This window comes from Natrix helvetica (genome assembly GCF_964273705.1).
Source record: "Natrix helvetica genome assembly, chromosome: 9".
Taxonomy (NCBI): domain Eukaryota; kingdom Metazoa; phylum Chordata; class Lepidosauria; order Squamata; family Natricidae; genus Natrix; species Natrix helvetica.
Genome location: NC_138560.1, coordinates 25,757,772 through 25,781,882, shown reverse-complemented (window position 1 = coordinate 25,781,882; position 24,111 = coordinate 25,757,772). Strand labels below are relative to the sequence as shown.

Here is a 24,111-nt window from a genome sequence, read left to right as displayed (position 1 = left end):
GGAGCCGGACACGAAGGGAACGGCCGGCATTGGAGCGTTGCTGGCGGGGGAAGCTTGGCGCTCGAAGTTCCCCCGCTTTACCGCCGCCAAGCAGCCTTCTGGCGGGCGTCGCGCAGTGAAGACGTCAAACGCAGCCGACAACCCGTCGTCCACCTGACTGAGGGAATCGACCCCTCACGCTCCCCCGTTTTAGCCCAAAGAACCTGGCCGATCGTGGGGGTGGGTCGGGCAAACAGTGTTTCTGTGCCCCCCCGCTGGGAATGATGGGACCTGGAACTCAACGCAGCTGGAAAGCGGACCCCCCCCCGCAAACAGCCTCTGGCCGTGAGGAGGCGCGAGGCGCTCTTCGCTGACGTCATCAGGGGGCGCGGTCGCCGTTCCTCGCAGAGGGGATGCGGGAGGAGGCGGCGGCGGTGCGGCTGCAGGTGGGTCGAAGCGGGGCAGGGGGCTCGCGGCTCGGCCGAGGGGGTCGGTGGGCAGAAACCCCGGACGGGCCGCCTCGGCCCGGGGGGAAGCGGTGTTCCGAAGCCCCCTCAGAGCCGTCGAGAGGGAGGGGGGTTGCCGAGGCGCTCTTCGCTGACGATTTGAGGGAACTCTTCTGGGGAGGGTCTTTGTTTCAGCACAGGCAGTCCTCGACTTATAACCATTCATTTAGTGACCGAAGATACAATAGCATTGAAAAAATGACTTATGGCCGTTTTTCAGAGTTAGGACGGCTGCGGCACTCCCATGGTCATGTGATGAAAGTTCAGTCGCTTGGCAACCGGTGTGTATGAGGGTTGTAGCGTCCTGGGGTCACGTGATCCCCTTTTGCGACCTGAGAAGCAAAGTCAACAGGGGAGCCAGATTCACATAACAACCTAACAACCAGTGATTCACTTAACAAGGGGAGCAAGGAAGGTTGTAAAATGGGGCAAAACTTATTGAACGACTGTCTTGCTTAGCAGTGGAGATTTGGGGGCTCAATTGTGATTGTAAGTCGAGGACTACTTGTAGTAGAAACTGTGAGGAGTTTAAAGGTTCAGATAAAGGGTTCTGGGCTTCCTTCCTGGTCCTCTGGATTTCCTGCAATTGGAATGGGCACAAGTAAGTGCTGACTTCCTCCTTGCCCTCGATCCCCTGTCAAAGGGCAGCTGGGCGAACAAGATGTGAGGGAGGAAAAATCACCTGTTAAATGTCTCCCTATCAGCTCCTGTAATACTGGAGAAACTCAATCTGTGCTGCCTTGTTCTACTGTATGCCAGGACTGGTTATTTCTGTGCAGCTGTGATTGTGCTTTTAACAATTTGCTCCCTTTTAGGCTGTTGTCAGGGGTTACCTGATCCGGAAAAGGCTTCAAAGCATAAGGAGTAAGTATGAGAGCATCGTCAAGGAAATTGAAGGGGACTTGGATTGGGTCCAGTGGACTGGCCATTTCTTCCCAAGACCAGCATTTCTCTCAAAGGTAGGCCTGTTGATAGGCTGAACTCTTAGCAGAAGTGGGAGTATCGAATCTTTCTTGAATTGCTCCAGAGGGGAATAAAAGGCCTAGTGGTTAAGGCATCAGCTAAAAACCGGAAGGCTGTGAGTTCTAGTTTTACCTTAAGCATGAAAACCATCTAGATCAGCAGTCCCCAAACTTTGCAGCTTGGCAGCCTGGCTTGGTTGGTGGTGGAGGGAACTGGGCCATGCAAGCATGCAAATGCACACACAGCTCAACTGTGTGCTGGCCCAGTGTGGCCCACAGTCTTGTTGAAAATATGCCATGGCCTGGTAGTGGGCATGGGGTTGGGGACCCCTGATCTAGATAACTATTTTTCAGTCTGCCCTGTTTTTCTTTTTTATAATGCATTATAATCTGCATTTGATAATATATGAATGAAAAAGCTCTTCAGGACTTGAGGATTTGGCTAGAAATAATCCAGTATGCCCATTTGTTTTTCCAGCTGATCTGTGGCTGTTTAGTGTAATGCCTAATAGGAGAGCTTGAATTTAGCCAGGTAAAGAGGAATACAAGTCTCCCCCAGAGTCCATGGAGTGTTATAACAAAACTAACAGTCTGGTGGCATTCAGTATAGAGAATGCTGCCTTTGCTTATCATATAAATGTTTGCTTTTTGTTTGATGTGTAATAGGATGTGCAGGGCTCTGTGCAACACAGAGCTGCACATTCAACTTGAAAATATCTTGCTCTGTACATAATGATTGTTCTCTTTTTAAAGGTGATCTTTTTATTTTATATTATTGTTTTATATTAATGGATTTTATTTTTATGTTTTATTTACAGTCTGCCAAGAAATCAATAAAGCAGTTCAACAGAGAAGAAGTTAAAATTGACAAGCCACAAAAACAGGATGCACAATATTTTCAAGAGGTATCACAGTCTAAACAAATGTGTGACTTTGAGATGCAGTTTCCAAGCCGACTACTGGCTGAGGTGACAGCCGAACCCAAGATCGGTGAGGTAGGACAGCAAGCTGTGGATGCTCACTCTGGGAATGTCTGCAGCCTGCCAGGAGAAAACGAGGAAGGTGGGGAACCCAGCAACACCTCATCTGATTGGAGCAGCACAGTTCTGGGGATGGAGTCTCCCAGGATGAGCCAGGGTAAGTTAGGCACTGGAAGAAACCCTGGACTTTGGTAAACTGGGAGGCAGTTACTACGTCTGTACATCCAAGTCCTGGATAGCATCGATCTTCTTCCTAATAACTTTACAGAAGCAGATTGTGCGTGTGTGTGTATGTATAAATAGACGGTTGCCTTGCCTGGCTTGAGGAGAGTGAGGCAATCTTGTTTCTGACCATCTTGTTCTTTTCTTCCCCAGAGTCTCATTTCCCCAGAGCACCGGAAATGCCCAGAGGGATGCCTGGCCTGCAGAACTACCGCAAGCACCTGGCTATGGAGCTACTCTGGCTGCAACAGGCAATTGCCAGCCGTAAGAATGTAAGGATGCTGCCTTTGGGTAGCTTGCCAGACTTTTGTCTTGGGGAGCAGCCATAACCCAAATGCCAGCTGATCTGGCACAGTTCTGTGATACACCGCTTCTTCTATAAGCTGATAGTTGGTACGGGGAGGAGAGGTATTTCAGCATTGTCCTGGGCTTGGGCAAAAGCAGGTGGCCTTGGCAGGATCCCTCGGGGTGTGGAAGAGCGTGCATCTTTAAAATTCAGAGCTGTACTAGTAGATGCATTGGACATGGGTTAAAACTATCAAGGGAAGGACTCATTGTCTCCTTTGGAATATAGTGATTTGCATAATTTTATTAGGATAACTGATGTAGATTTCGTCTGCTTTCATTTGTTCTTATTTCCTTTTTATTTCTGTCATCCCTCATAGTATTTGATCCTAAAACAGAGATTGGGGAAACCAGCTTGAGAGCTCACATACGATCTTTTCATACTAAACTGGAGGCTGACACTTTGACCCGCTACCGCCAGAAAGGAAGCAAGGGGCTGCAGGCGTCCACTGCGTTTCCCTAGAGAGGCCACATCCTGAAGTCACCACTGAGACTTGCAAAAGGAACTGTAAAAACTGGAGGCTGCGAAAGCTTTTCAAGGCTGGCAGATTTTTGGGAATTGCAGTTGCAGGAGCTCCTTTTGTGCACTTTTGGTGGAGCAACATCAGTTTTATCAGCATTTGCAAAGCTACGGGAGCTAGTGGTCAGTGGGCCATGGAAGCTGTTGCCTGTGTGGGCCTTTTCTCCCTGTCAGTTATATTGGAGCAGCTTTGACCAGAAAGTTTTCAATTCCTGGAGATTATTGTAGCTGGAACCGTTTTCCTTCACATCTGCTTTTTGTGGCTACTGGTTGTTCGATTATTCTTAAGTCTTTACTGCATGGTTGTTTTTGCTATTTTGCTGGCTTGTTTTTTTTTTTAATTTGGATGCGCTCTATTAATAAATTATTATGAAATTAAATAAAACATTTTTCCTCCATGCTCCATTTTTGACCCATGACTGTAAAATTAGGCAATATTCCACATTTTTCAATTGTGCTAGGCAATATGAACCTGCCAGAGTCATTACGGATATTTCTCAATTTACAATCACAATTGGGATCAGTTCTGTTGCTAAGCAAGGTGGTTGTTAAATAATCATGCCTGATTTTAAGACCTTTTTGACATGGTTGTTAAGTAAATTACTGCAGTTATTAAGTGAATCACATGGTTGTTGAGGAAATCTAGCTGCGCTGTTGACTTAGCTTGTTGGAAAGTTGCAGTTTTATTGTGTGGAATTCTGGGAGTTGGAATCCAGATGTCTTAAAGATGCTGAAGTTGAGAAATGTTGCTCTAAATTAAACAAGACAGTAGCAGTACTATAGTGTGATTTTTAGCCAAAGATCCTCAGGGTGGATTACATTAGTTCAACAAAAGACAGTCCCATCCGTGCAAGCTTGAACATTAAAAGAGAGAAAGCAAAAGAAGGCATTTAAAGAGAGAAGCTCTCCAAATGGAACTAGCAGCAGAGTCAGTAGTAATAACTTCTCTGGCAGGTCTAGTCAGTCTCATAACCTTTAGTTTTTTAAGGGGATTTGGGAAACTGCAGGATCTGGATTGAATATGTTGAACAGTTGGGGCCAAGAACGGAGAGGGACCCCGTTGCTTTGTTACGGTTTTTATGTCCTTCCAAATCCACTTGTGGGTTTTACAGTATCTGCAAAACAGATTTGCATTTTACAGTGAGCTGCTCACCGCAACCTCAGAGTCATTTAGTAGCGCTTGTATTTCCACCCTAGTGGCAGCCCAAGGCAGCTTATCGTGCCTGGGTGGGATGTGAAAAGCCCACTGACTGGAAAGTCCTTCACTCTGCGTGGTGGGGTTTATTATGTTTTTTCGCCCAAGAAGTCTCCTTTGATTAGGGCAACCCTGGCTTAATTCTGAGCATGTGCCCTGGATCGAGCCAAGGCAGAAGAGTAGAGAGGAGCATGTTATTGTCTTTGTAGTCCCACCTTCATTACGGCATGACCTCTGATCTCATGGACAGCGGAGCTGACATCTCTGCTTCCAGGACTGAGGGGCTCTCTTTCTAGAAACTGGCTCCTCATACCTCCACAAAAGAGGAGTTTCTGCCACAGACACACCCGAGTCTTTCACCAAACGGAGGGCACTCCCTCTCTCTTTCCTTGTTGAACCGGCACTATGGAAACGGCATAGTTCTCCTCTCAGAAAGCAGCCTGGCACACTCAGAAGAGCGGTGCTGTTTGGCTGCAGAAGCCCCCAAGGTGCCCCTCCGCCAGGGAGCTTTCTCAGACAAGCAGCCTGGGGTCTGCAGTCCAGGCGAGATGGTCTCGGGTACAGTGGAAGTGGCACCCCTTGCCAAGAATGTGGTGGTCTTTCGCAATGGGGACCCCTTTTTCCTGGGTCGGAAATTTGTTGTGAGCCAGCGCCGGTTCCTGACTTTTGACGCCTTTTTGAATGAGGTGACCAGCACCATCCAAGCCCCCGTGGCCGTTAGGAGCATCTACACACCTCGAGGGGGTCATCGCATCGCGGAGCTGAGCGAGCTGCAGAACGGGTGCCGATACGTGGCTGCAGGTTTTGAGCGGTTCAAAAGACTTGAGTAAGTAACCTCACCCAATCCATTTTTATTACAGTCATGGAAACTAATATATGTGAGTCATCAGGGGCAAGATGAAAATCTAAAAAAAGAGGCCTAGGAGTTTAACATAGTAATGAAGATGTACTAGATTACAGGTACCTAAATGTGGTGAGCTCACTTTGGTTCATAATGATGGTTATGTTAAAGCACAATGATCATCTGACGAAGTTTGACCCTGATAGTGCTGAATGATGTAGAAGGGTGAATATCCCAGAGCAGCAGAGGTGTACAATTGTTCTGGGTGTCCTTGTAGTCGTGGTAGAGTGAGAGTAGCCCAAATGCCTCTGCAGGGTGAGCACCAGAGGAACCCACCCGCTTTCTCTGCGTCCAGAGCTGCAGGGGCCTTGCCACTTCAAGCCAGAGGTGCCTTCCTCAAGGAAAGTTCAAGGTAAAGTTGTGGATTCCTTAGAGGTTGTGGCAGTACGTGAGCCTGTGGGTGGGGCAGGGAGAGACCCTTCCAAGGCCCAGAGTTCCAGGGGAAGCCAAGCCAAGCGCCAATCTGGCCCTGGCAGGGGAACCAAAGCACATTCTCAGCAATTCCCTTCCCCCTTGCAGTCAAAGACCTGAGTCAAAGCAGAAGAGGCAGCCTCTAGAGCTGGGCCTCCAAGGGAGGACCAGGGCCCTTGAATTATGACAACGCCAACCACCTGATGTCAGTCCTCAAGCAGCCCTTGTCCTTGTGGGAGGAGTATCAGAGGGCTCTTCTCAGCACCCAGCGCTCAAGCCAATGTGTACATTGCGACGATATCTGGTAGCTTCTCCAGCACACGATTCAAATGGGCTTTGTTTAAAGAAGAGAGTCACAGCTCCGTAGAACGCCTGGAACAGTGCAGAGAAGGCCTCCCCGTGGCGGAATCCTTCATAGACCTTGGGACTTGAAGTCTGGAATTTGGAGTTTAGAGAATTCATAGCCCCCATACTGTACGTCTGGAAACCCAGGTTGGGAAAAGCGGCAGTAGAAAGGTTCTATTTTTGTGGGGTTTTCTGGCATTTGGCTTGAGGTCTTGAGGACAACACCTCCCATTAAATCTCATTGGAGACTTTTCACTGGTTGCACCAGGAGCCTCTGGCTTTGTTTTCAAAAAATGAGAGAACTTTGAACTTCTGTCCCTTGGACATCTTTTTCTAACCAGCCCCCGGAGGGCCACTTTTGGGCTTGCCAGCCGGCACAAACCAACTCCTGCAGCGGGTGCCTAATTGATGAAAGCCAAGGAATATCGGCCTCACAACCATCTCTTAGCTACAGTGTGGGATTAGGTACTGTCTTACTGTGCAGAATTTTGGGGTTGTCTGACTTTGGCTGGTCAATTGTTTGAACTGTCAGAAACATTATTAAAATTATAAGGTTGGGGGTAGCGGGTGGTGGAACTCTGCTTCTTACTTCAAGGATGCATCACATGTGCAACTCATCTTATTTCTAGAGAAGGAAGTTTTATTGGGGCAGACGAATTAAAGATAAATTCAAACTCTTCCTTGAATTAAAGATGAGTTGGAGGGCCACCACTCTTTGTCTTCTCTGGTTGACCCAACTCAGTGTTTCCCAATCTTGGCAGCTTGAAGTATGTGGACTTCAACTCCCAGCATGGCTGGCTGGGAAATTCTGGGAGTTGAAGTCCACACATCTTTCCTCTTTTCTTCCCTAAAAGACATCTGGAGCATATCTAATGACATGGGAGGTGATGGAAGTTGTAATCTAACCCATATCCATGGCAAAGAATATGCTGGTGCTTTGACTGGAAACACCTCTTAAGAGGTACTTTGCCACACTCTTTGGCCATTTCCAGAGATGTGAATGTGTCAGCCCATTGTAACAACCAGGGATTATGGGATTTGAAGTCTGCAGCATTTATGGAAGAAATAGTTGGGTGTAGAAGTGGGGGAGTCTGCTCTGAACTGAGACTTGAACCCAAAACTCCCCAGCACAGTCCCCTGAATCGGCTCAGTGGCTCATTTTCTTTCCAAATCATTTTTGACAGCTATGCAAATCCTGGAATGAAGCAGCTGAACAAGCACCAGGAAAAAAATGGAGCCCAGGTGAGTCAGTGATCATGGGTGGGCCAAAACTGATTTCACAATGGAAGAGTCCAGTTCCGCTTTAGAAAGTTCCTAGGATAAGCGAATTTTATGGAATACCGGCCATTAGGCAATTAAAAGTTGGCTTTGGCTTACAACCATAATTGGGATCAGAATTTCTGTTGCTAAACAAGGTGCTTGTTAAGTCTCCCACCCACTTTACGACCTTTTTTCCACAGTTGTTGCGCAAATCATTGCAATCACTAAGTGAATCACATGGTCATTAAACAAATCAGCTCCCCCCACCGAGTTTGCTTGTGGGAAGCCGCCTGGGAAGGTCGTAAATGGCAACCATGTGGCCAGTTGCCAAACACCCAAATGTTGATCACATGACCATGGGGATGCTGCGGTGGTTGTAAGTTTAAGCACCCTTGCAAGGCATTTTTTTCAGTGCTGTTGTAACTTTCAGCAGATACTAAAGGAATGGTTGTAAGTCAAGGACTATGTATGACCATCATGAATGTTTGCTTGCAGAATGTTGTGTCTAATAATTGACTCACCTCCCTCCAAGGTGCTAAAGGCTTTGCTACCTAAACTTAGAACAAAGAGGCAGCCATGTCACGTTCTGGGGTGGAATGTGAGAACTTGCTGTGGCCGGCTCACCCCAGCACACAACTCATCACAGGGCAATTCAACATGGGACAACTCGAGAGAGGGACCAGTAGAATTGCAGCTCACCCCAAGGACTCACAGCTAAGGCAAGAGAAGGACCGCTGCAATTCACTGGTCCCTCTCTTGAGTCATCCCCCCTTGAATGTCCCAGTGGCCTCCCGCAGTGGTTTGGCCATGGTGGGTTGTCTTAGACCCTTCTGAGGGCTCTTCAAAGAAGTGCTTGCAAATGCAGAGGGCTCAACTACCAGGAGAAGCTTTTGATCCAGAGGCCGCCTGTCTAGTGTCAAAACTTTGTATTATGTACCAATGTATTAAAAGCAGCCTAAAAGAGAGTATTCTGCCTAAGGAGACCCACTTTGGTCCAGAGGCCTCAAGCAAATTGGGCTTGGACTTTGGAGCTGGCTGGGGAATCCTGGGAGTTGAAGTCCATGCATCTTAAAGGCGCTAAGGTTAAGAAACATAGTGCTAGAACCTACAAAGGAGAGATAATGATGTGTTATTGTTGCTGCTATTGATGATGATGATGTTTTGGCATTCAGAATTATCCAGGTATTCCTCAAAAGATGATGGCTACTGTAAGATGGAAGCGGCAAACAAACCTTCCTTGTGTTATCTAGTAAGTGACTCTCCTGTCCTTGGAAATTGGATTAGGGAAGGAAGAAATGGGGAAGCTCAGGGAAGGAGACCCACTTTGGTCCAGAGGTTAAGATAGCAGGCTGGAAACCAAAGACAGTGAGTTCTACTCATGCCTTAACCAGGAAAGCTGGCTAGGTGACTTTGGGCTCACCACTCTCTCTCTCAGCCTGACCCGTAGAGGAGTTGTGGAGAAAAAAAGTAGGAGGAAGTAGTATTAGGTACGTTAGCTGCCTTGAATTACTTTAAAATAATAAAGGCGGGATAAAAATCTGATAAAAGAAATAAACAACTAACTAAAGGCAGAATTGGCACTCTTCTGTTTTTGAAGTTTGTTCAATTTATATCCCCGGACCTCCATCCTTAGTGCCCCCAACAGCCCTGGAAGGAGGCAGTGCTGAAGGAGGGGAATGTCCTCAGCAGAGGGCCTTCCCAGTCTTAATCTGGCCCTTAATGCCAGTAAAGCCTTTCCTGATAAGAAAAAAGATGGGCAAAGTGATTGGAAAATACAGGCAGGGTTATGAACATGGGGCCAAACCCTTGTCCCCTCCTTCAGGTAAAATTCTGCCAGAATCTTGAGTCCAGATGTTCATCTGTGCTCCATTCATATAATTTTATGAAGTCCAGATCCTCCCACAGCTGAATGAGAGGGAAAGAGGAATAGTTGGGAGTCTTCCCTTAGGAAGCTCCGCAGGGAAGGAAGCCGGGATTTCTGCTTCTGCCATTCTAGCGTTTTCCGCAACGGAGACCTGCTGAGCCCCCCCTTCCGAATGGTCCTGGCCAGGAGCGCCCTGCAGGAATGGGGCATCATCCTCGGCCACTTGTCAGAAAAGGCAAACCTGCGCACTGGAGCAGTGAAGAAGTAAGTGCCGTCTGCAGTTTTTTAATTACCCTTGGCCATTTCTTTTTTTGGGGGGGGGGGTGAGAAATCAAAGGCTCTGTTGCCCCCTTGCTATCCCAGAACTAGGCTAGTCCAGCCCCCCAAGTTCTCTGGCTTAAGGTCTGGAGGGGGCTGCCTTCTGGGGGTCTCTCTGCACGGGGGTCCTGGCAATGAGTCAGCTGGGTATCATTTGGGGGAATTTGCTTCATGATTGTGAGCTTTCTATGCCAAAAATCAGCTCAGCTTGCTTTATACCTTTTTATCCGGGATTTACTATTTTTACAAATAACTCAAGGCAGTGAACGTATCCAGCACACCTGCCTCCTCCTATTTTCCCCACCACAACAACCCTGTTAGGTGGGCTGGGCGGAGAGAGAAGGACTGGCCCAAAGCCACCCAGCCGGATTTCATTGCTGAGAAAGGACTCCAACCACTTTCTAGTCTGGTGCCTTAACCACTAGATCAAACCGCCTCTATTTCCCAGCTTCAAATTAAATAATTCCTTTTGGCAAAAGGACTGAGGGTCTGAAAAAGGAATCTCAGTTTCAGGGAAAGGAAAATCCTGAAAACAAGACATTTGTTCTAAGGCAGATGCAAATCTTTTGATCTTTTTTGCCTACATACCATTCATGTATGGGGCAGTATAACTTATTGTGAAAGCAAGCAGATCAGCTGAGGGGTCTGGGGCAAACTGTTGGGGACCTCTCCTGCTCCCCACAAAGCCCATTGCCAGAGCAGAAGCTCCTGGGATCAGCTGGGCTTTAGCAACACACCTTCCTCCCGTAAAAGCCAGAGCCAAAAGGAAAAAAACCAGACGGCTTCATGTTATGTCAGAAGTGGCTGAAGAGGAAACAAGCTCATTGGCAGAAACGGCCATCAGGGGTTCAGTTAACTAGGTTTTGCATAATGGTGGCTGTGGGAGCCAAGTCCACCTGCAAAACACAAAACAGAGGGATCAGTGGGTTTAGTTTACAACTGGGTTTTTTGGACCCAACACTTTTTTGGTTTCCTCTTTGGCCTTTAAACAGGAGGAAATTTGTAGAAGATGTCACAGCCTTTACAATTCTCTGGCTATGTTTTCACACAGGTTTTACCTGGCCAAATAAAGCCCCAGCAGGTGCCTTTGCCCATGTGATGAACTTGCCTAGTGTCCGTCTTGGTTGCTTTGTGATTCAGGGCTTGGGAAACCCAGCGTACAACTTAATATAGTGCTCCATTTCGGCAATGGGCAAATTCAATAACCAGGTTATTCACATATTTGTATTCACATAGAACCGTTTTGTACGTAACATGTATGTACAATTGTGCTGCAAAATTCATCTTGAAGTTTGAATGTCCAATTAAGCTTTACATTTTAGGCAGCACTGTGTAGGGTCTGAAAGCTGATAACCATTGTGCTTCATATTTAAGTTCAGAGTGACAGGAAATGGAGAAGTTTGTCTGCAAGCTTTTACACATTTTCATGGAAACTCGTCCCATGTATTTCAAAGAAGCTTTCTTTAAGACTGCTTCTCAATCTTGACAACTTTAAGATGGGTGGGCTTCAACTCACAGAATTCCCCAGCCAACCTTGTTCCTTCCTCAGATTCTTCCCACTTTTCATGAACTTGTTTCTGCTGTGCTTTTCCTGCCAGGCTCTGCAAGCTGAACGGCGACCTCATCTCCAGGGGGGAGGAGCTGGTGAACGGCGAATATTATGTGGCTGTGGGTCTGGAGAAGTACAAAGATTTGCCTTACTTTGAATTACTGGTGCCTCCCAAAATCCCTTATCGTCCCTTTCGGTAGGCAATTGAGGTGCTTTTGCTTAGCTCAGCTTTTTTAGTTGGGTGCCAGGTGGGAAAAGATGGATTTAAACAGCAGCCAATCTGGCACACGTCCAGGTGACTGAATCGACTTGACTAAAATGCAGCAGCAGACTCCTTTGTGAAGAATACAAACTCTTAGAACAGAAAAGAATGGAATTGATATAGAGTCAAAGCAATTAGACAAACTGCTGTTAGGTACAGAAGAGAAATTAATATCGAGGATATACAACTATTTACAAAATTTTGATATGGCAGAGGAAATAGTAAAAGGACCAATGATAGCCTGGGCTGAAAATGTTGGTTATAATATTGAGCTGGAGGATTGGGAAAGAATTTGGATTAAACTTTACACAATGACAAAATCCGTTGTGTACAAAGAAAACCAATACAAAATGTTTTATCTGTGGCATTTAGCCCCCACGAGATTGGCAAAAATGTATCTGAATTTAAATCCAAACTGTTGGAAGTGCAGGCAGGCGCAGGGTACCTTCTTTCATGCATGGTGGTGGTTATGCCCGAAAGCTAAAAAATATTGGGCCAAGATACAGGCATTACAAACACCCAAATAGAGCTCAAAGCAGAATTGTTCCTTCTGGAGATTATTAAAGGAAAGTATACGAAAGCGATAATTTTGCACATAATTGCAGCAGCAAGAATAGCGCTCGCCCAATGTTGGAAAAGTGATGCCATGCTGACAGACTGTTCGATAATCCAAAAGATTTTTGATTGCGCAGAGATGGATAAACTCACCTTGGAGTTAAGGGACAAGGAAGACTCAGAATATTATACAGTTTGGGAAAACTGGTATTAACGGAAAAATAATAGGAACATGAATTGTACAGTTTAGAAACAAAGATGTATAGATATAGGAATGTATAAAAATGTATTTGAATAACAAATGGTTATATTAGGACTGTCAAAAAGGATTGTAACTTATACAAAACTATTTTTAAAGGTATTTGTATTTTAAAGTTTAATTTTATTTATTTTATTTTTATTTATTTTTCAAAATTTATAGACCGCCCCCTCTCCCCGAAGGGACTCGGGGCGGTGTACAATTTTCAATAAAGGTTTAAAAGTTAAAAAAACAACAACACTTGCATGAGGAAAAAAAAAAGAACAGAAAAAAGCAGCGTTGTCCAACCCTCTTCTCCCAATACCTCTGTGCTTCCAGTTTTCTCTTCCTTGTTTGAGGGAAACAAAATGAGATGTTGGGGAAACTTGGGAGAGGTCATAACTTGTGTTCTCTGAAGGGGAAACAGGGTCTACTGTGGGATCCTGAGCGCTCTCTGGCCTTGGTGGTTTTCTTGCAGACGCTTCGTGACTCAACTAGGTAACATCATCAGTGCTATAAGGGAGTGGTGTCTTTTGCTGTCTTTTTATACACCAATGCCTTGCCCTGTCAGAGTCCATAAAAAAAAATGAAAGAAAAGAAAAAGGCCCAAACACATCCTTGCCAGCAATCAATATCCAGATAAACAGATCAACACCAGGATTAATACTAGACCAACAATCAAGAAGCAAGCAATACCCCAATGAGGAATTGCCAAACAAGCTAACAATAAGCAACAGTGTCCCAAAGGTGCTTTTCCAAAAGGCAACTGAACTTTCTTGGTTTTTTCCTTGAAAACATTTTGCTTCTTATCCAAGAAGCTTCTCCAGTTTCAGTTCTTCAGTTTCTTGGATAAGAAGCAAAATGTTTTCAAGGAGACAAACCAAGAAGGTCCAGTTATTTTTTTGGGAAAAGCAACTTTGGGACAACCATGCCTTAGATCAGGGGTGGCTGGGGAATTCTGGGAGTTGAAGTCCACAAGTCTTAAAGTTCCCAAGTTTGGAAACCCCTGCCTTAGATGATTGAGAATCTCCATAGACAAAAACCCCGACTGTCTAGCCAAGAAGAGAGCTGCACTCCCAGAGAAAGCCACTAGCACATAAAAAGAGCCAACCCCAGCTGAGAGGCAGGGTGTGCTGGGCCTCCAGGCTCTGAATATCAAGGTAGTCCAGGCTAAGAAACTAATGCCATGGAGGGGTCAACATTTTTTACTGTAAGAGCCATAGTAACAGGATCTTGCAAGGGTGAATATGCTCCCTTGCCCCTTCCTTTTCTCTTCAGAAGAACTAGAGGGATGCTTGTCTGAGACGCTTTCTCAGGCCACACATACATTTCTCTGTTGTCTGGGGAGCAGCTCTCCTTCCTGTTCCTCAAAGTGATTCCTTCTGCCCATTACCCTGGCAAGGTATCTCAGTACGGTAGGAAAAACATGCTGTGGATAAGAATGTGCTGCTTTTCTGCCCATAGGAACTTTCCTTCTAACAGAAGAAGGAGCTACAATCGTGGGGTAAGTAGCCACGATGGCGGATTTCCTAAGGCAGCCCCTGTCTGAAAAGGAGCAAAGATGCTTTGCCTCTGGAGAAGATGTGTGACCTTTAAATGTTCCTGTTAGATTTTTTAAAAATAAAATGGCTCCTGCTGTGTTTGGGGTTAATAGATGGGTAGGACATGGCCATGCCTCCTAGTGGGGGAAAATTCTTGTGGCTTGAGCTGAGCAGATCCTGAAAATCGTGGAGGAATTCTGCTCAAGTAGCTCCCCCCCCCCCCCCCCCCCTTAGGAGACCACAGAGCAGACATTCCACTTCTTGGACAAATCCCAGAAAAGAGGGTCCTTTTTCACCTCTTAATAATAATTCCCATGGATGTGGTATTCATTAATAGGGACCAAATTAAAATGCTTTAATTGTTCCCTTAGAAGGCAAAAGGCTATTACTGGTCTAAATGTTTTTATTAAGTCTTGGGAGAAGCAGCATCCTGCAATGCAAAGTGCCAGCCTCAGTCAGTGCAAAGGCCCCCGAGCCCCAAATATAAGCTAGAGTAGCCTCTGGCTCTATGTGCCCTTGCCCAGAAAAAGGGTAAAGTGAGGAGGGGGTGGTGGCCTTTGGCAGAGGGAAGGAGGCAGGACACAGCGAGCATCCGTTACTTTTCCTGTGTAGTGAGTGGTGGGTGGGTTTTGCAAGCATGGTAGCCACTTGGTGAGAATGCCCTCAGCCTGTTCCAAAATCCCCCATAGCTGTGCTGAAAAAAGAAAATTCACTTAGCCGGGTCATTTGTCGGAGGGAGGGAAAAAATAAAGTGGCCAAAGATTTACTTTTTATCACTTGGAAGCCTTTCGGAGGTTGTGGGCTGATAATGCTTCTTGATGTGTAGTGATCAGATTTTTTCTTTAAATAAATAAAATGTGTACAACATTATTACATTTCACTGGTATTTCTCTAATGTCTTACCAGTTTTTCTTGCATTAGTTAAGATCAGAAACAGCAACATCTCACAATGTCATTTACCTGTTTTAGTTATTTCTCTTCAATTCTATTCTCGCCAGGTGGTCTCTGAAGACGGAGCCAGTGACTCGGCACTCCTTGAGCCAGCACAACAGGTAAAGCAAATTGGAAGGTGTAGCCTACCAAGCTTAAATCAAAAAGTTCAGGATTTTAATGTTTCATGTTGGCTGAAAGTGGGATTCTACCTTCTCAAATACCTTTAAATTATATCATACATACATAAAACACTGAAGTTTCTGCAATAAAAACCTCATTTTGAGGAATATATTGTTTTTTCCTCTACGATAAAAGGCTCGGTGTGCTAATTTCATGAATATTGTGGCCCACCCAAGCAAAGTTTGGCAAGTTGCCCTGCCTGCATCTTAAGACCTCCAGCTGATTGGTAGGAAATAACATTATTTCCTGAGACTTCAGAAGCAGGCTCTCTTATCAACCCAGCCTAAAACCTTACACCCACCCAGGGGTGGGTTGCAGGCGGTACGCCCCGGTACGGGCGTACCGGAACCAGCCTGGAGTACCGGATACCATTCCGGTATGGTGTTCCGGAGGGCCGCCCGCCGAGCTACTTACCGGTCTTTTAAGTCTTTGGCGCTTACAGTGCCTGCGCAACGCTCCGCTGAGCAGCTGGAGCGTCCCGGAGCGTCGCCAGTTGGAAGGGGATTTGAAACCCACCACTGCACCCACCCTCCTGTGCTGATTTGGGTTCAACTCCTAATCCACAGGGGCATCTGCAGGAATGTGTGGGTATCCGAAAAGTCAAGATAGCAGCTGCAATGGCCTCATCCAAGTTCCACCCTTTTCAAAAATACAACGCACATGGAAGGGTTTGGATTTTGTAGCCACAGCTGCCCTTTTGACTTCTCCAAATGTCCTGCCTTTTTCTTCTAATGTTTTATGAAAAGAAGATTTTACATCGTTAAGTGGGTCATCATGGGGCCAGCCTGATTTTAGGATTTTTTTGGCAGTTGTTAAGAGAATCATGGTTTTTAAGTGAATTTCTGGTTGTTAAGTAGACTCATTGTTCACAATGGGCACTTTTTGCTGGAAACATCAGTTTGTGGCCAAAAACTCAATTGTGGTTTTGAGACTACAATACAGGGTGCTGCAAATGGTTGTAAACGCAGGTTGGTTGCTGAGCATTCGAAACACAATTGTGTTACTGTAGAGGGGGGGGCAGTCATTTTAACTTCACATCTCAGTCCCAAGTACCTGTTTTGGGGCCCATCATAACTTCAAATGGTTGCTAAGTGCTTGGACATAAGTTGACCTGTATTATTATTATACCTGTAATAATAATTTAGCCTTTTGCAAACTGTGGAGTCTTGTGAAAGTCAGACACACTTCTTTGGGCCTTGTGGATTCAGGGCCTTAAAATCCCAAAGTGCTGGGCCAGAGCCTGTCCTGGGAAGTCTCCCTAGAGCAAGTGGGGGGAAGCGGCTTCCCATCAAACAAGGCTTGGATTTCTTGCCGTCCTTCCTGGTCTGGATGGAGCTGGGGCGAGTTGAAATCTCGCAGCGCTGGGGGTGGCCAATGGCTACAGGTCCAAGAGCAGGGGTGCTGTGGAACCTTTTCTGCAGGAAATGATTTTTTTTTTTGCATGAAAAGAGATGGAGGGTGGGGGGGGGGACTTTGAGAAAATGGAAACAGGAGATGCTGGGGATGTTTGGAGAAGATTTGAACAGGCCAGGACTTGCATCTGAAAGGCCCTGATGAACATTCCTTGAACTTCCAGCTGAAACTCTGGCGGGTGCATTCCACGGGGATTGTCCCTGCAGGAGACTCTCCAAGTCCCTCTGAGCCCAAGCCAGCCAAGAAGTATCCTCACCAAGACAAAGGGACGTCCGTCTTCCACGCCAAGCTAAGCCAGGTCGGAGAAGGGAGCCAGGTCCCTGGCAACTATTCTACCCGAGGTAAAGAAATAAAGGGAAAAGGAGAAGCAGGCGGGCCTAGCCCTGAGAGACGGAGGGTGGACTGTAACTGGTGAGGGTGCTATGGTGATGGGGGCTTTGGCCATGCTCCTCGTGAACCTAGCTCCTGGAGGGCATCGGGCTGCTCAACTGTGGACCAATGGGAGCATCCAAGGAAACCGGGAAGGATGGGCTGAAGCAACAGACCTCTGACTCTTCAGTCCAGGGTGCCTGAGGAGTTCCAAGGCCCATCATGCTGGGCCAGTCGGTCAGACAATTTTTCCAGAGGAAGCTGCCAAATGAATTTGCTAAGCAGGCAAATTACACATGGGATAATCTTTAATTATTGTTAGAACATCTGAGCGGCTGAGTTTGCACACAATGATGCTACGCTAGGTGCTTGGCTCCCGCATGGCTTGTGTAGAGCAGATGGTGGCACCTGGCCTCAGGTGTTCTTGGAGAAAACAAGGGAAGGTTGGGTTGGGTTTGTTTGAAGAGCACAGGGAAGTCCAGGGCTTCCCAAATTCAGAAGACCAGAACATTCTGGGAGAAGCCAGAGGCAAAACCCTTCTGTTTTGCCATCAAAAACCCATCCGTTGTCCGCAGAGTCACTAGGGCCGTGTTTCTCAATCTTTAAGAAACCCATGTGGGGACTTCCCAGAATTCCTCAGCCAGCCATGCCCTGGCCACTGCACACGGAGCAGGCTTGATAGGGGGAAGACTTTTAAACTCGGGCTGCTTTGTGATGGCTTTGGATGACAGTCGGGAGGAGCCTGGAGGCCTTTTGCCGATGAGCCCATTTTGTTAACAGGCAGCAGCTTTCATGAGCCACATTTGCTTCAGGGAGTGACTGAGCGGCTGATCCCATAAATAGGAATTTATATAGAATAATACAGAACAATAGGGTTGGAAGGGACCTTGGAGGTTATCTAGTCCAACCCCCTGCTCATGCAGGAGACCCTTTACAGTTTTGGACAAATGGCTGTCCAATCTTTTCTTAAATACCTCCAGTGGTGAAGCATCCACAACGTCTGGAGGGAAGCCGTTCACTGGTTAATTGTTCCCACAGAGAGGAATTTTTTCCTTAGTTCTAGGTTGGTTCTCTCCTTGACAAGCTTCCATCCGTTGCTTCTTGTCCTGCCTTCAGGTGCTTTGGAGAATAGGTGGACCCCCTCCTCTTCTTTGCGGCATTCCCTCAAATATTGAAACACTGCTATCATGCCTCCCCTAGTTCTTTTCTTTAGACTACCCATACCCAATTCCCTCAACCGTTCTTCATATATTTTAGTCTTCAGGTCCTTAATCATCATGAAAACCTCCATGCTCACATCGCTGCAAGGACCCCACCCAGGATATGCCCTGCGTCAAAAGGGGAAAGTTCCTCCCACCCTCAAGGAGAAGGGAGAGGTCTTGGCAAACGTTGTCAATGGGGACACGACATAATGCCCCATCCGTCTCTCTCTCTGTTCAGAGAGCTTGAGTGGGTGGGCTGCATGGGTTGACGGGTAGATTCTACTTCAGTCTAGTCCGCTGTTTCTTGATCTTGGCCAGCTCAAGGTGGGTAGACTTCAACTCCCAGAACTCCCCAGCCAGCTAGAGAATTCTGGCTGTCAAAGTCCTCCCATCTTGAAGTGGCCGAGCTTGATCGAGAAACGCCGGACCAGAGGCTCCAGGCCTGTCATGACGTCCGGAGCAGCTCGTGAAAAGCAAATGCCTGAAATGCCGGAAAAGGGCTAGCATAGACTCCACAGGACTCCTCCTCCAATGTCTTGCAATGCAAACCATGGCTTTGTTGTTCGTGGGCTGGTTTGCAAGGAGGGAAGTGCATGTTATTCACAAGGGATCTCATGTTGCCCTGTGTTTCTTTTTCCAGAAGATGAAAGTGTTTATAAAAGGAGAGGGGCAAGGCAGGAGATGATGGATGCGCAGGAAATTGGAGAAGATGAAGACACCCAGGTGGAATTGCCTGTAGACCAGGTAGGAGGGTCTCTCGGTGCATGTATTTGCACAAACCTTATACAGAATAACAGAGTTGGAAGGGACCTGTTAGGTTATCTAGTCCAGCCCCCTGCTCAAGCAGCAGACCCTATACCATTTCTGACAAATGGCAGTCCAATCAATCTCTTCTTGAAAACCTCCGTCACGAAGCTCCCTCTTCTTTTTAAAAAATATTTTTTTATTTTTTTTAATACACACCATGCATATTTTGTGGACAGACAGTGTATTGGCTGGGTCAAATCCTTTTTAAGCAATGCTAATAGTTATGATACAAATAAGTATGCATCCTTAAAAGTTTAAGTTCACAATATACTTTAACACACTATTAATATTAATAATAGAATTAGATTACCTAATGCTAAACTTCCATCTACTAAGATTGGTTTATTTTAAATTATAATAGATTCTATTGCCTGTTAATATGTATGCTACTATTTTCTCTATTTGTATTTTCTATTTTTTTCTTTTTAGTAATGCATTTTATCATTATCCATCATCAACCTTTTTGGAGTTCCATCATTTATTGACTTTTTAATCATCTTTTTGTTTTTCTCTCTTGGAGTCTTATAGCTCTTTTTTATATTTTTATACCTAATGTTTCAATGTTCTGTCCGCAGCCACTACAGCACAGATCTTATGGTCCCAGCTTGTGATTGCCAAAAACGGCCGTCATCCCTGCTGCCGTTCAGGAGAGCTTGCTTCGGACCTAACGATAAAATTGCGAGTTCCTTGTGGTCCATGAAGCGCCTCTCCTTTCTTTGCTGCCCCTAAAAGGCAGCTTTGACCCCATAGGGCAGCAACCTGTGGGGCGCGACCCCTTTGGGGGTCGAATGACCCTTTCACAGGGGTCGCCTAAGACTATTAGAAAAGACATATTTTTGAAAAAATACAGAAAACATAAAATAATTTTATGGTTGGGGTTCACCACAACATGAGGAACTGTATTAAAGGGTTGCGGCATTAGGAAGGTGGAGACCCACTGCCATAGGGCTTCCCGACAAAGGTAACGGCTGGATTTCGCAGGGTTCCAGGGGAGCCCGCTATTTTCCAAGCTGTTCTCACAGAGATATCAACCGGAAGTCAGTCGGAAGCTCCCATAACCTCTGAAGACAAGCTGTTCCATTGTTTGATTGTTCTCACTGTCGGAACATTTCTGTCAGGCACGCCTCCCTCAGTAACCAAGGAAGAAACCTCTCAACTCCATTGTTTGTGGAATTAGAAGTACTTTTACTAGTTATGAATAGATAGCAGCGAAGTAAAGCAAGGTCTGAGTCAGAAAAGCACGAAATCATACATATCAAACATTTGCCCAGCCCCCTCCCTCCAAGAACCCCCACCCCATTGCCCAATCTGCAACTCCCTTAGGTGTCATGTGGGTTGTATCTACAAGAAGCATCATTAGGTTGGTATGCAGGATGGTTGGCCTTGACCAGGTCCTAACATGCACAGAAGATGGTGAGAACAAAACTCCCTTTTTGACTATCACTCCTGTACCATTTATTCCCATCCCAAATATCATGCCCCCCCCGTTGCCATGGCAGCCGAAAGCAAGTAAGCGAAGCAGAGGCTGACAATTTCTTCTTATTTCTAGGTTGAATCTCTCCTTGTTCAGTTTCCATCCATTATTCTTTGTCTGGTATTCAGGTGCTTTGGAAAATAGCTTGACCCCTTCCTCTTTATGGCAGCCCCTCAAATATTAAAACATTGCTATCATGTCTCCCCTGGTCCTTCTCTTCCCTAGACTAGTCATGCCCAGTTCCTGCAATCGTTCATCGTATGTTTTAGCCTCCAGTCCCCTCATCATCCTGGTTGCTCTTCCCTGCACTTTTTCTAGAGTCTCAACATCTTTTTTATAGGGTGGTGACAAAAACTGGATGCAGTACTCTAGGTGCGGTCTTACTAAGGCTTTATAGAGTGGTATTAGTACCTCTCTTGTCTTCATTGTATCCCTCTGTTAATACAATTTAGGATTGCATTGGCTTTTTTGGCTGCCGCTGCACACTGCTGGCTCATATCTCTCACCCAAAAGCACGGATGTTGAACCTTGGAAACTTTAAGATCTGTGGATCTCAACTCCCTGAATTCCCCAGCCTGCCTGGACACCCCTCCCCTAAAGAACTCCAGTGGGTGTTCTGAGCTGCCCACAGGCCTGGAAATCTATCTTAGGACCTGATCCGGTTTTGTGGCTTAATGTTTTCCTTTTGCCTAGCATTCTGTCCGAGACCCACCAAGGGGATTGAATCCAATTTATTATTTGACATAAATGACAACATCTTTCATTCAGCTTCCAGGACTATCATGTTGCTATACAGATAGTCCTTGAGTTACAGCTATTCATTTAGCGACCATTTGAAGTTAGAGTGGCACTGAAAAAAGTGACTTACGACCAGTCCCTGCGCTTACGACCATGTCAGCATCCCCACAGTCACGTGATCAGGCACTTAGGATGGTTGCAACATCCTCGGCTTGTGTGATTGACCTTTGCGACCTTCCCAGCTGGCTTCTCACAAGCAAAGTCAATGGGGGAAGCTAGATTCACTTAGTGACCATGTGATTCATTTAACAAATGAAGTGATTTGCTTAACAACTATGGCAAAAAGGCCGTAAAAATGGACGTGACTCTAAGACTACCTTGCCTAGCGACAGAAATTCTGGTCTCAATTGTCCCTATTTAGTTTGAGATCAATCAAAACATCTTCAAGGAAAAACAAAAGCACTTTTGGGACACATTAAAAGTTTATTTTTCCCCTTCTAAAAGATTTCAGTTTTTCAATTGAATTGTACAGTGTATAAGTTATATTAAAGGTGGGGAAAAATTCTGAAGTGAGTTACTGTGGTCTGATTTTTTTACATCTCAACAATTTTAGCGGGTACGTATAGAATTTTTATGTCCACTGTAGAATACAATCACAGACTAACCATAGGAGCTGGATTGTCATAGTTTAAACTGCAACTACAAATTTAAGATTAACTTTATCAAAAGCACTTGAACTGACCTGCTTCGGTATACAAAGGCAGCACCCAGAACATGGTCTGGGGATCAAGTATCAATGGGATAGGAGAGCTTAGTAACTTTGGAAAAGACTCTTTGCTTTCATCAAAGAGACTCCCAGGGCTTTTCTCCCCGTGAAGCTGTTTTCCCCAGATCTTTGTCGCCTTTGTAGCTGTAGGTCAGATGCTTCCTTCCTCTACTCAGAAGTCACACTAGTTTCTTGACTTCCAGCCTGGCAAGAGTGGAGGATTCCCCTCTACACCTTCTTTTGTCCTGCTGGCTGACCACAGGGGCAGCCTTCTCTCATTGCCTTGAATGGACATCGCCTGAGTGCCTGTATCTTTCCCCCCTTTTCCCTAGAAAGCTGCAGAAATTGTGGAAGAGGAAGTTATATATCAAAGAAGGCCATCCAAGAAGGTAATTAACTTGTACTAATAAATACTTCTTCAAAGCACTGGAGAGGAGAAAGAAGAATGGGATTTACACAACGATGGATTCATTTTAGTTTACTGCAGGGAACGAATCTGCATTTATGTAAAACAAGCCAACAATGGCAGTCTCTGGAGTCTTTGGTACTCTCTGAGCTCAGTTATTTCTTGCAGATATTTCAGTGCCTTGCAAGGTAATGTCTTCACAATGTCAGGGTTCCAAATAGCATCCAAAAGTAAATCAGAGTCCAAGGCAAAGTATTGCTCAAAGTCCCAATTTATGAAGAGAGCCTTGTTGGCACATCTGGGAAAACCCGAATCTGAAAGCTTCCAGGTTTTCCCCACCCAGTTGAACGTTCAGGATCTTGCCCCCACACCCACCAGTCCATCACATGGTCCAGTCTCCCACTGCCATGCTGGCAGCTTCCACATATCCAGTTCCAGTCAAGCGAAGAGGTGCAAAGACAAAGGATGACCTTGGTTTTCTAGAAAGAATTTTGTTATGGCTACACAGTAAGTAACTCTGTACAATCCCCCCTCCCATTTCCCCACAATAGAAAAAGATATAGTAGAATAATAGAAAGTGTGGCAGGCTAAAGATCCAAAAGAAAACTGCAGGCCTGACATACAGTATAGAAGGGAGCAGGTTTGTTTCTTGGTTATGTGCAATTAAACCCAGTCTAAGGATTTTAACTCTGAGTTACTGAAGTGCAATCTATTCAGGAGAAAACAAACCAGACATGGTGCACATGCCAGCACAAGCTCTTCTCTGAGATTGAGCAACAGCCTGCTCCCACATCATCCGGGAGCTCCTTCCCAGAGTCCTCTAAATGCACATGTTCATCTACCTTTGAAGTCAACAGACGTTCCGACTTTTTCATTCCTTTTACAATGACAACTCTTTCTCTTCTTTGTAGCGCTTGTAAGTGAGATAGAAGCTTCGTTTGAAGCCACTGATGGGAAGCTCTCCTGGATCAGAGAAGCGACTCTAATGAAACAGGCCCAGCAAGGTTTGCCAGAGGGAATGTCTTTAACCAAATGTGTGGTAGTTTTGTGCAATTTTTGTCTACGGAATTTGTTCTTACAATAAATGTAGAAACTGCAGCTCTGTCTCTCTGATTTGAAATGCTTATCTGAGACAAGATTTCGGTAAGGGGCCAGTGGGGGAGGGGTTGGGGTTGGGGGGAGAAACAGGCATGGTGACCAAGGGCTGACAGCCGTTCCAAGTTTAACACAGAGGCCCCCCAATATGGCATCAGGTAAAGAGGGTGCTAACAAATTGTAGATCTTAGAGCGGGAAAGGGCTTGTTATGCAAGCAAACTGACACTGTTCATACGCCAAAGGAAGGGAGCAGCAGGAAATCCACAGAAGACTTTTCGCCTCCACCACATGCAAACGCCCCCTTCACCCCTGCCCTCTAGGCACAGCCAATTCACAGTGAGCGTTCAGAGTTCAGACTTAACTGAACCCCTTGCTGGTGTTTCTCTGATGTTGACGGACCCTGGGCCTCCACGTCCTTCGTCCCTCCATCATGGGTGCTTTGTTGAGGGATCATTGTAGCGGGATGCTCGGCCGAGGGTTGGGCTGTCAGGGTAATGATGATTTAATAGCTGACCAGCTGCTGTAATGTAATAATGTAATGCTGTAACGATTGATACAATGAGTCAGCAATAAGTCAGCAGGGTTATTTGGCTGCTACCATTTTAAGAAGCTGTAATATAAGAGAGCCCTCTGAGGGCGTATCTCTCTCTCTCTGTGCTTCCATACTGTAGTTGATGATTGATTGCCTGACTTTGCCTAGTACATGTATGTATGTATTCCTTGTATATAAACCACGATTTGAAAGACAAACCTCTGTTGACTGTATTTTGCTCC

At 45.9% G+C, this 24,111-nt stretch overlaps 2 protein-coding genes across 2 annotated transcripts; both read left to right on the top strand.

Moving 5' to 3' along the window:
* Positions 1-123: 123 nt before the first annotated feature.
* Positions 124-3,919, top strand: IQCC (IQ motif containing C). Its single transcript, XM_081962849.1, has 5 exons — positions 124-425; positions 1,301-1,444; positions 2,266-2,584; positions 2,803-2,921; positions 3,315-3,919. Exons 1-5 carry the CDS (start codon positions 393-395, stop codon positions 3,351-3,353), a joined length of 654 nt encoding a protein of 217 aa, XP_081818975.1. The 5' UTR covers positions 124-392; the 3' UTR covers positions 3,354-3,919.
* Positions 3,920-4,052: 133 nt separating this feature from the next.
* DCDC2B (doublecortin domain containing 2B) lies at positions 4,053-23,383 on the top strand. Its single transcript, XM_081962848.1, is given in 13 exon segments — positions 4,053-5,000; positions 5,003-5,190; positions 5,192-5,535; positions 7,551-7,608; positions 8,799-8,875; positions 9,623-9,754; positions 11,407-11,553; positions 13,877-13,916; positions 14,952-15,005; positions 16,643-16,820; positions 18,691-18,794; positions 22,168-22,224; positions 23,153-23,383. Coding segments are annotated over 13 exon segments (1,452 nt in total). The 5' UTR covers positions 4,053-4,936; the 3' UTR covers positions 23,162-23,383.
* The last annotated feature ends 728 nt before the right edge of the window (positions 23,384-24,111 follow it).

Coding starts and splice junctions, on each gene's coding strand:
- IQCC (XM_081962849.1), top strand. CDS start 393: ATGCGGGAGGAGGCGGCGGCGGTGCGGCTGCAG. Junction 1,445..2,265: donor GACCAGCATTTCTCTCAAAG/GTAGGCCTGTTG, acceptor TTTTATTTACAG/TCTGCCAAGAAATCAATAAA. Junction 2,585..2,802: donor GTCTCCCAGGATGAGCCAGG/GTAAGTTAGGCA, acceptor TTTCTTCCCCAG/AGTCTCATTTCCCCAGAGCA.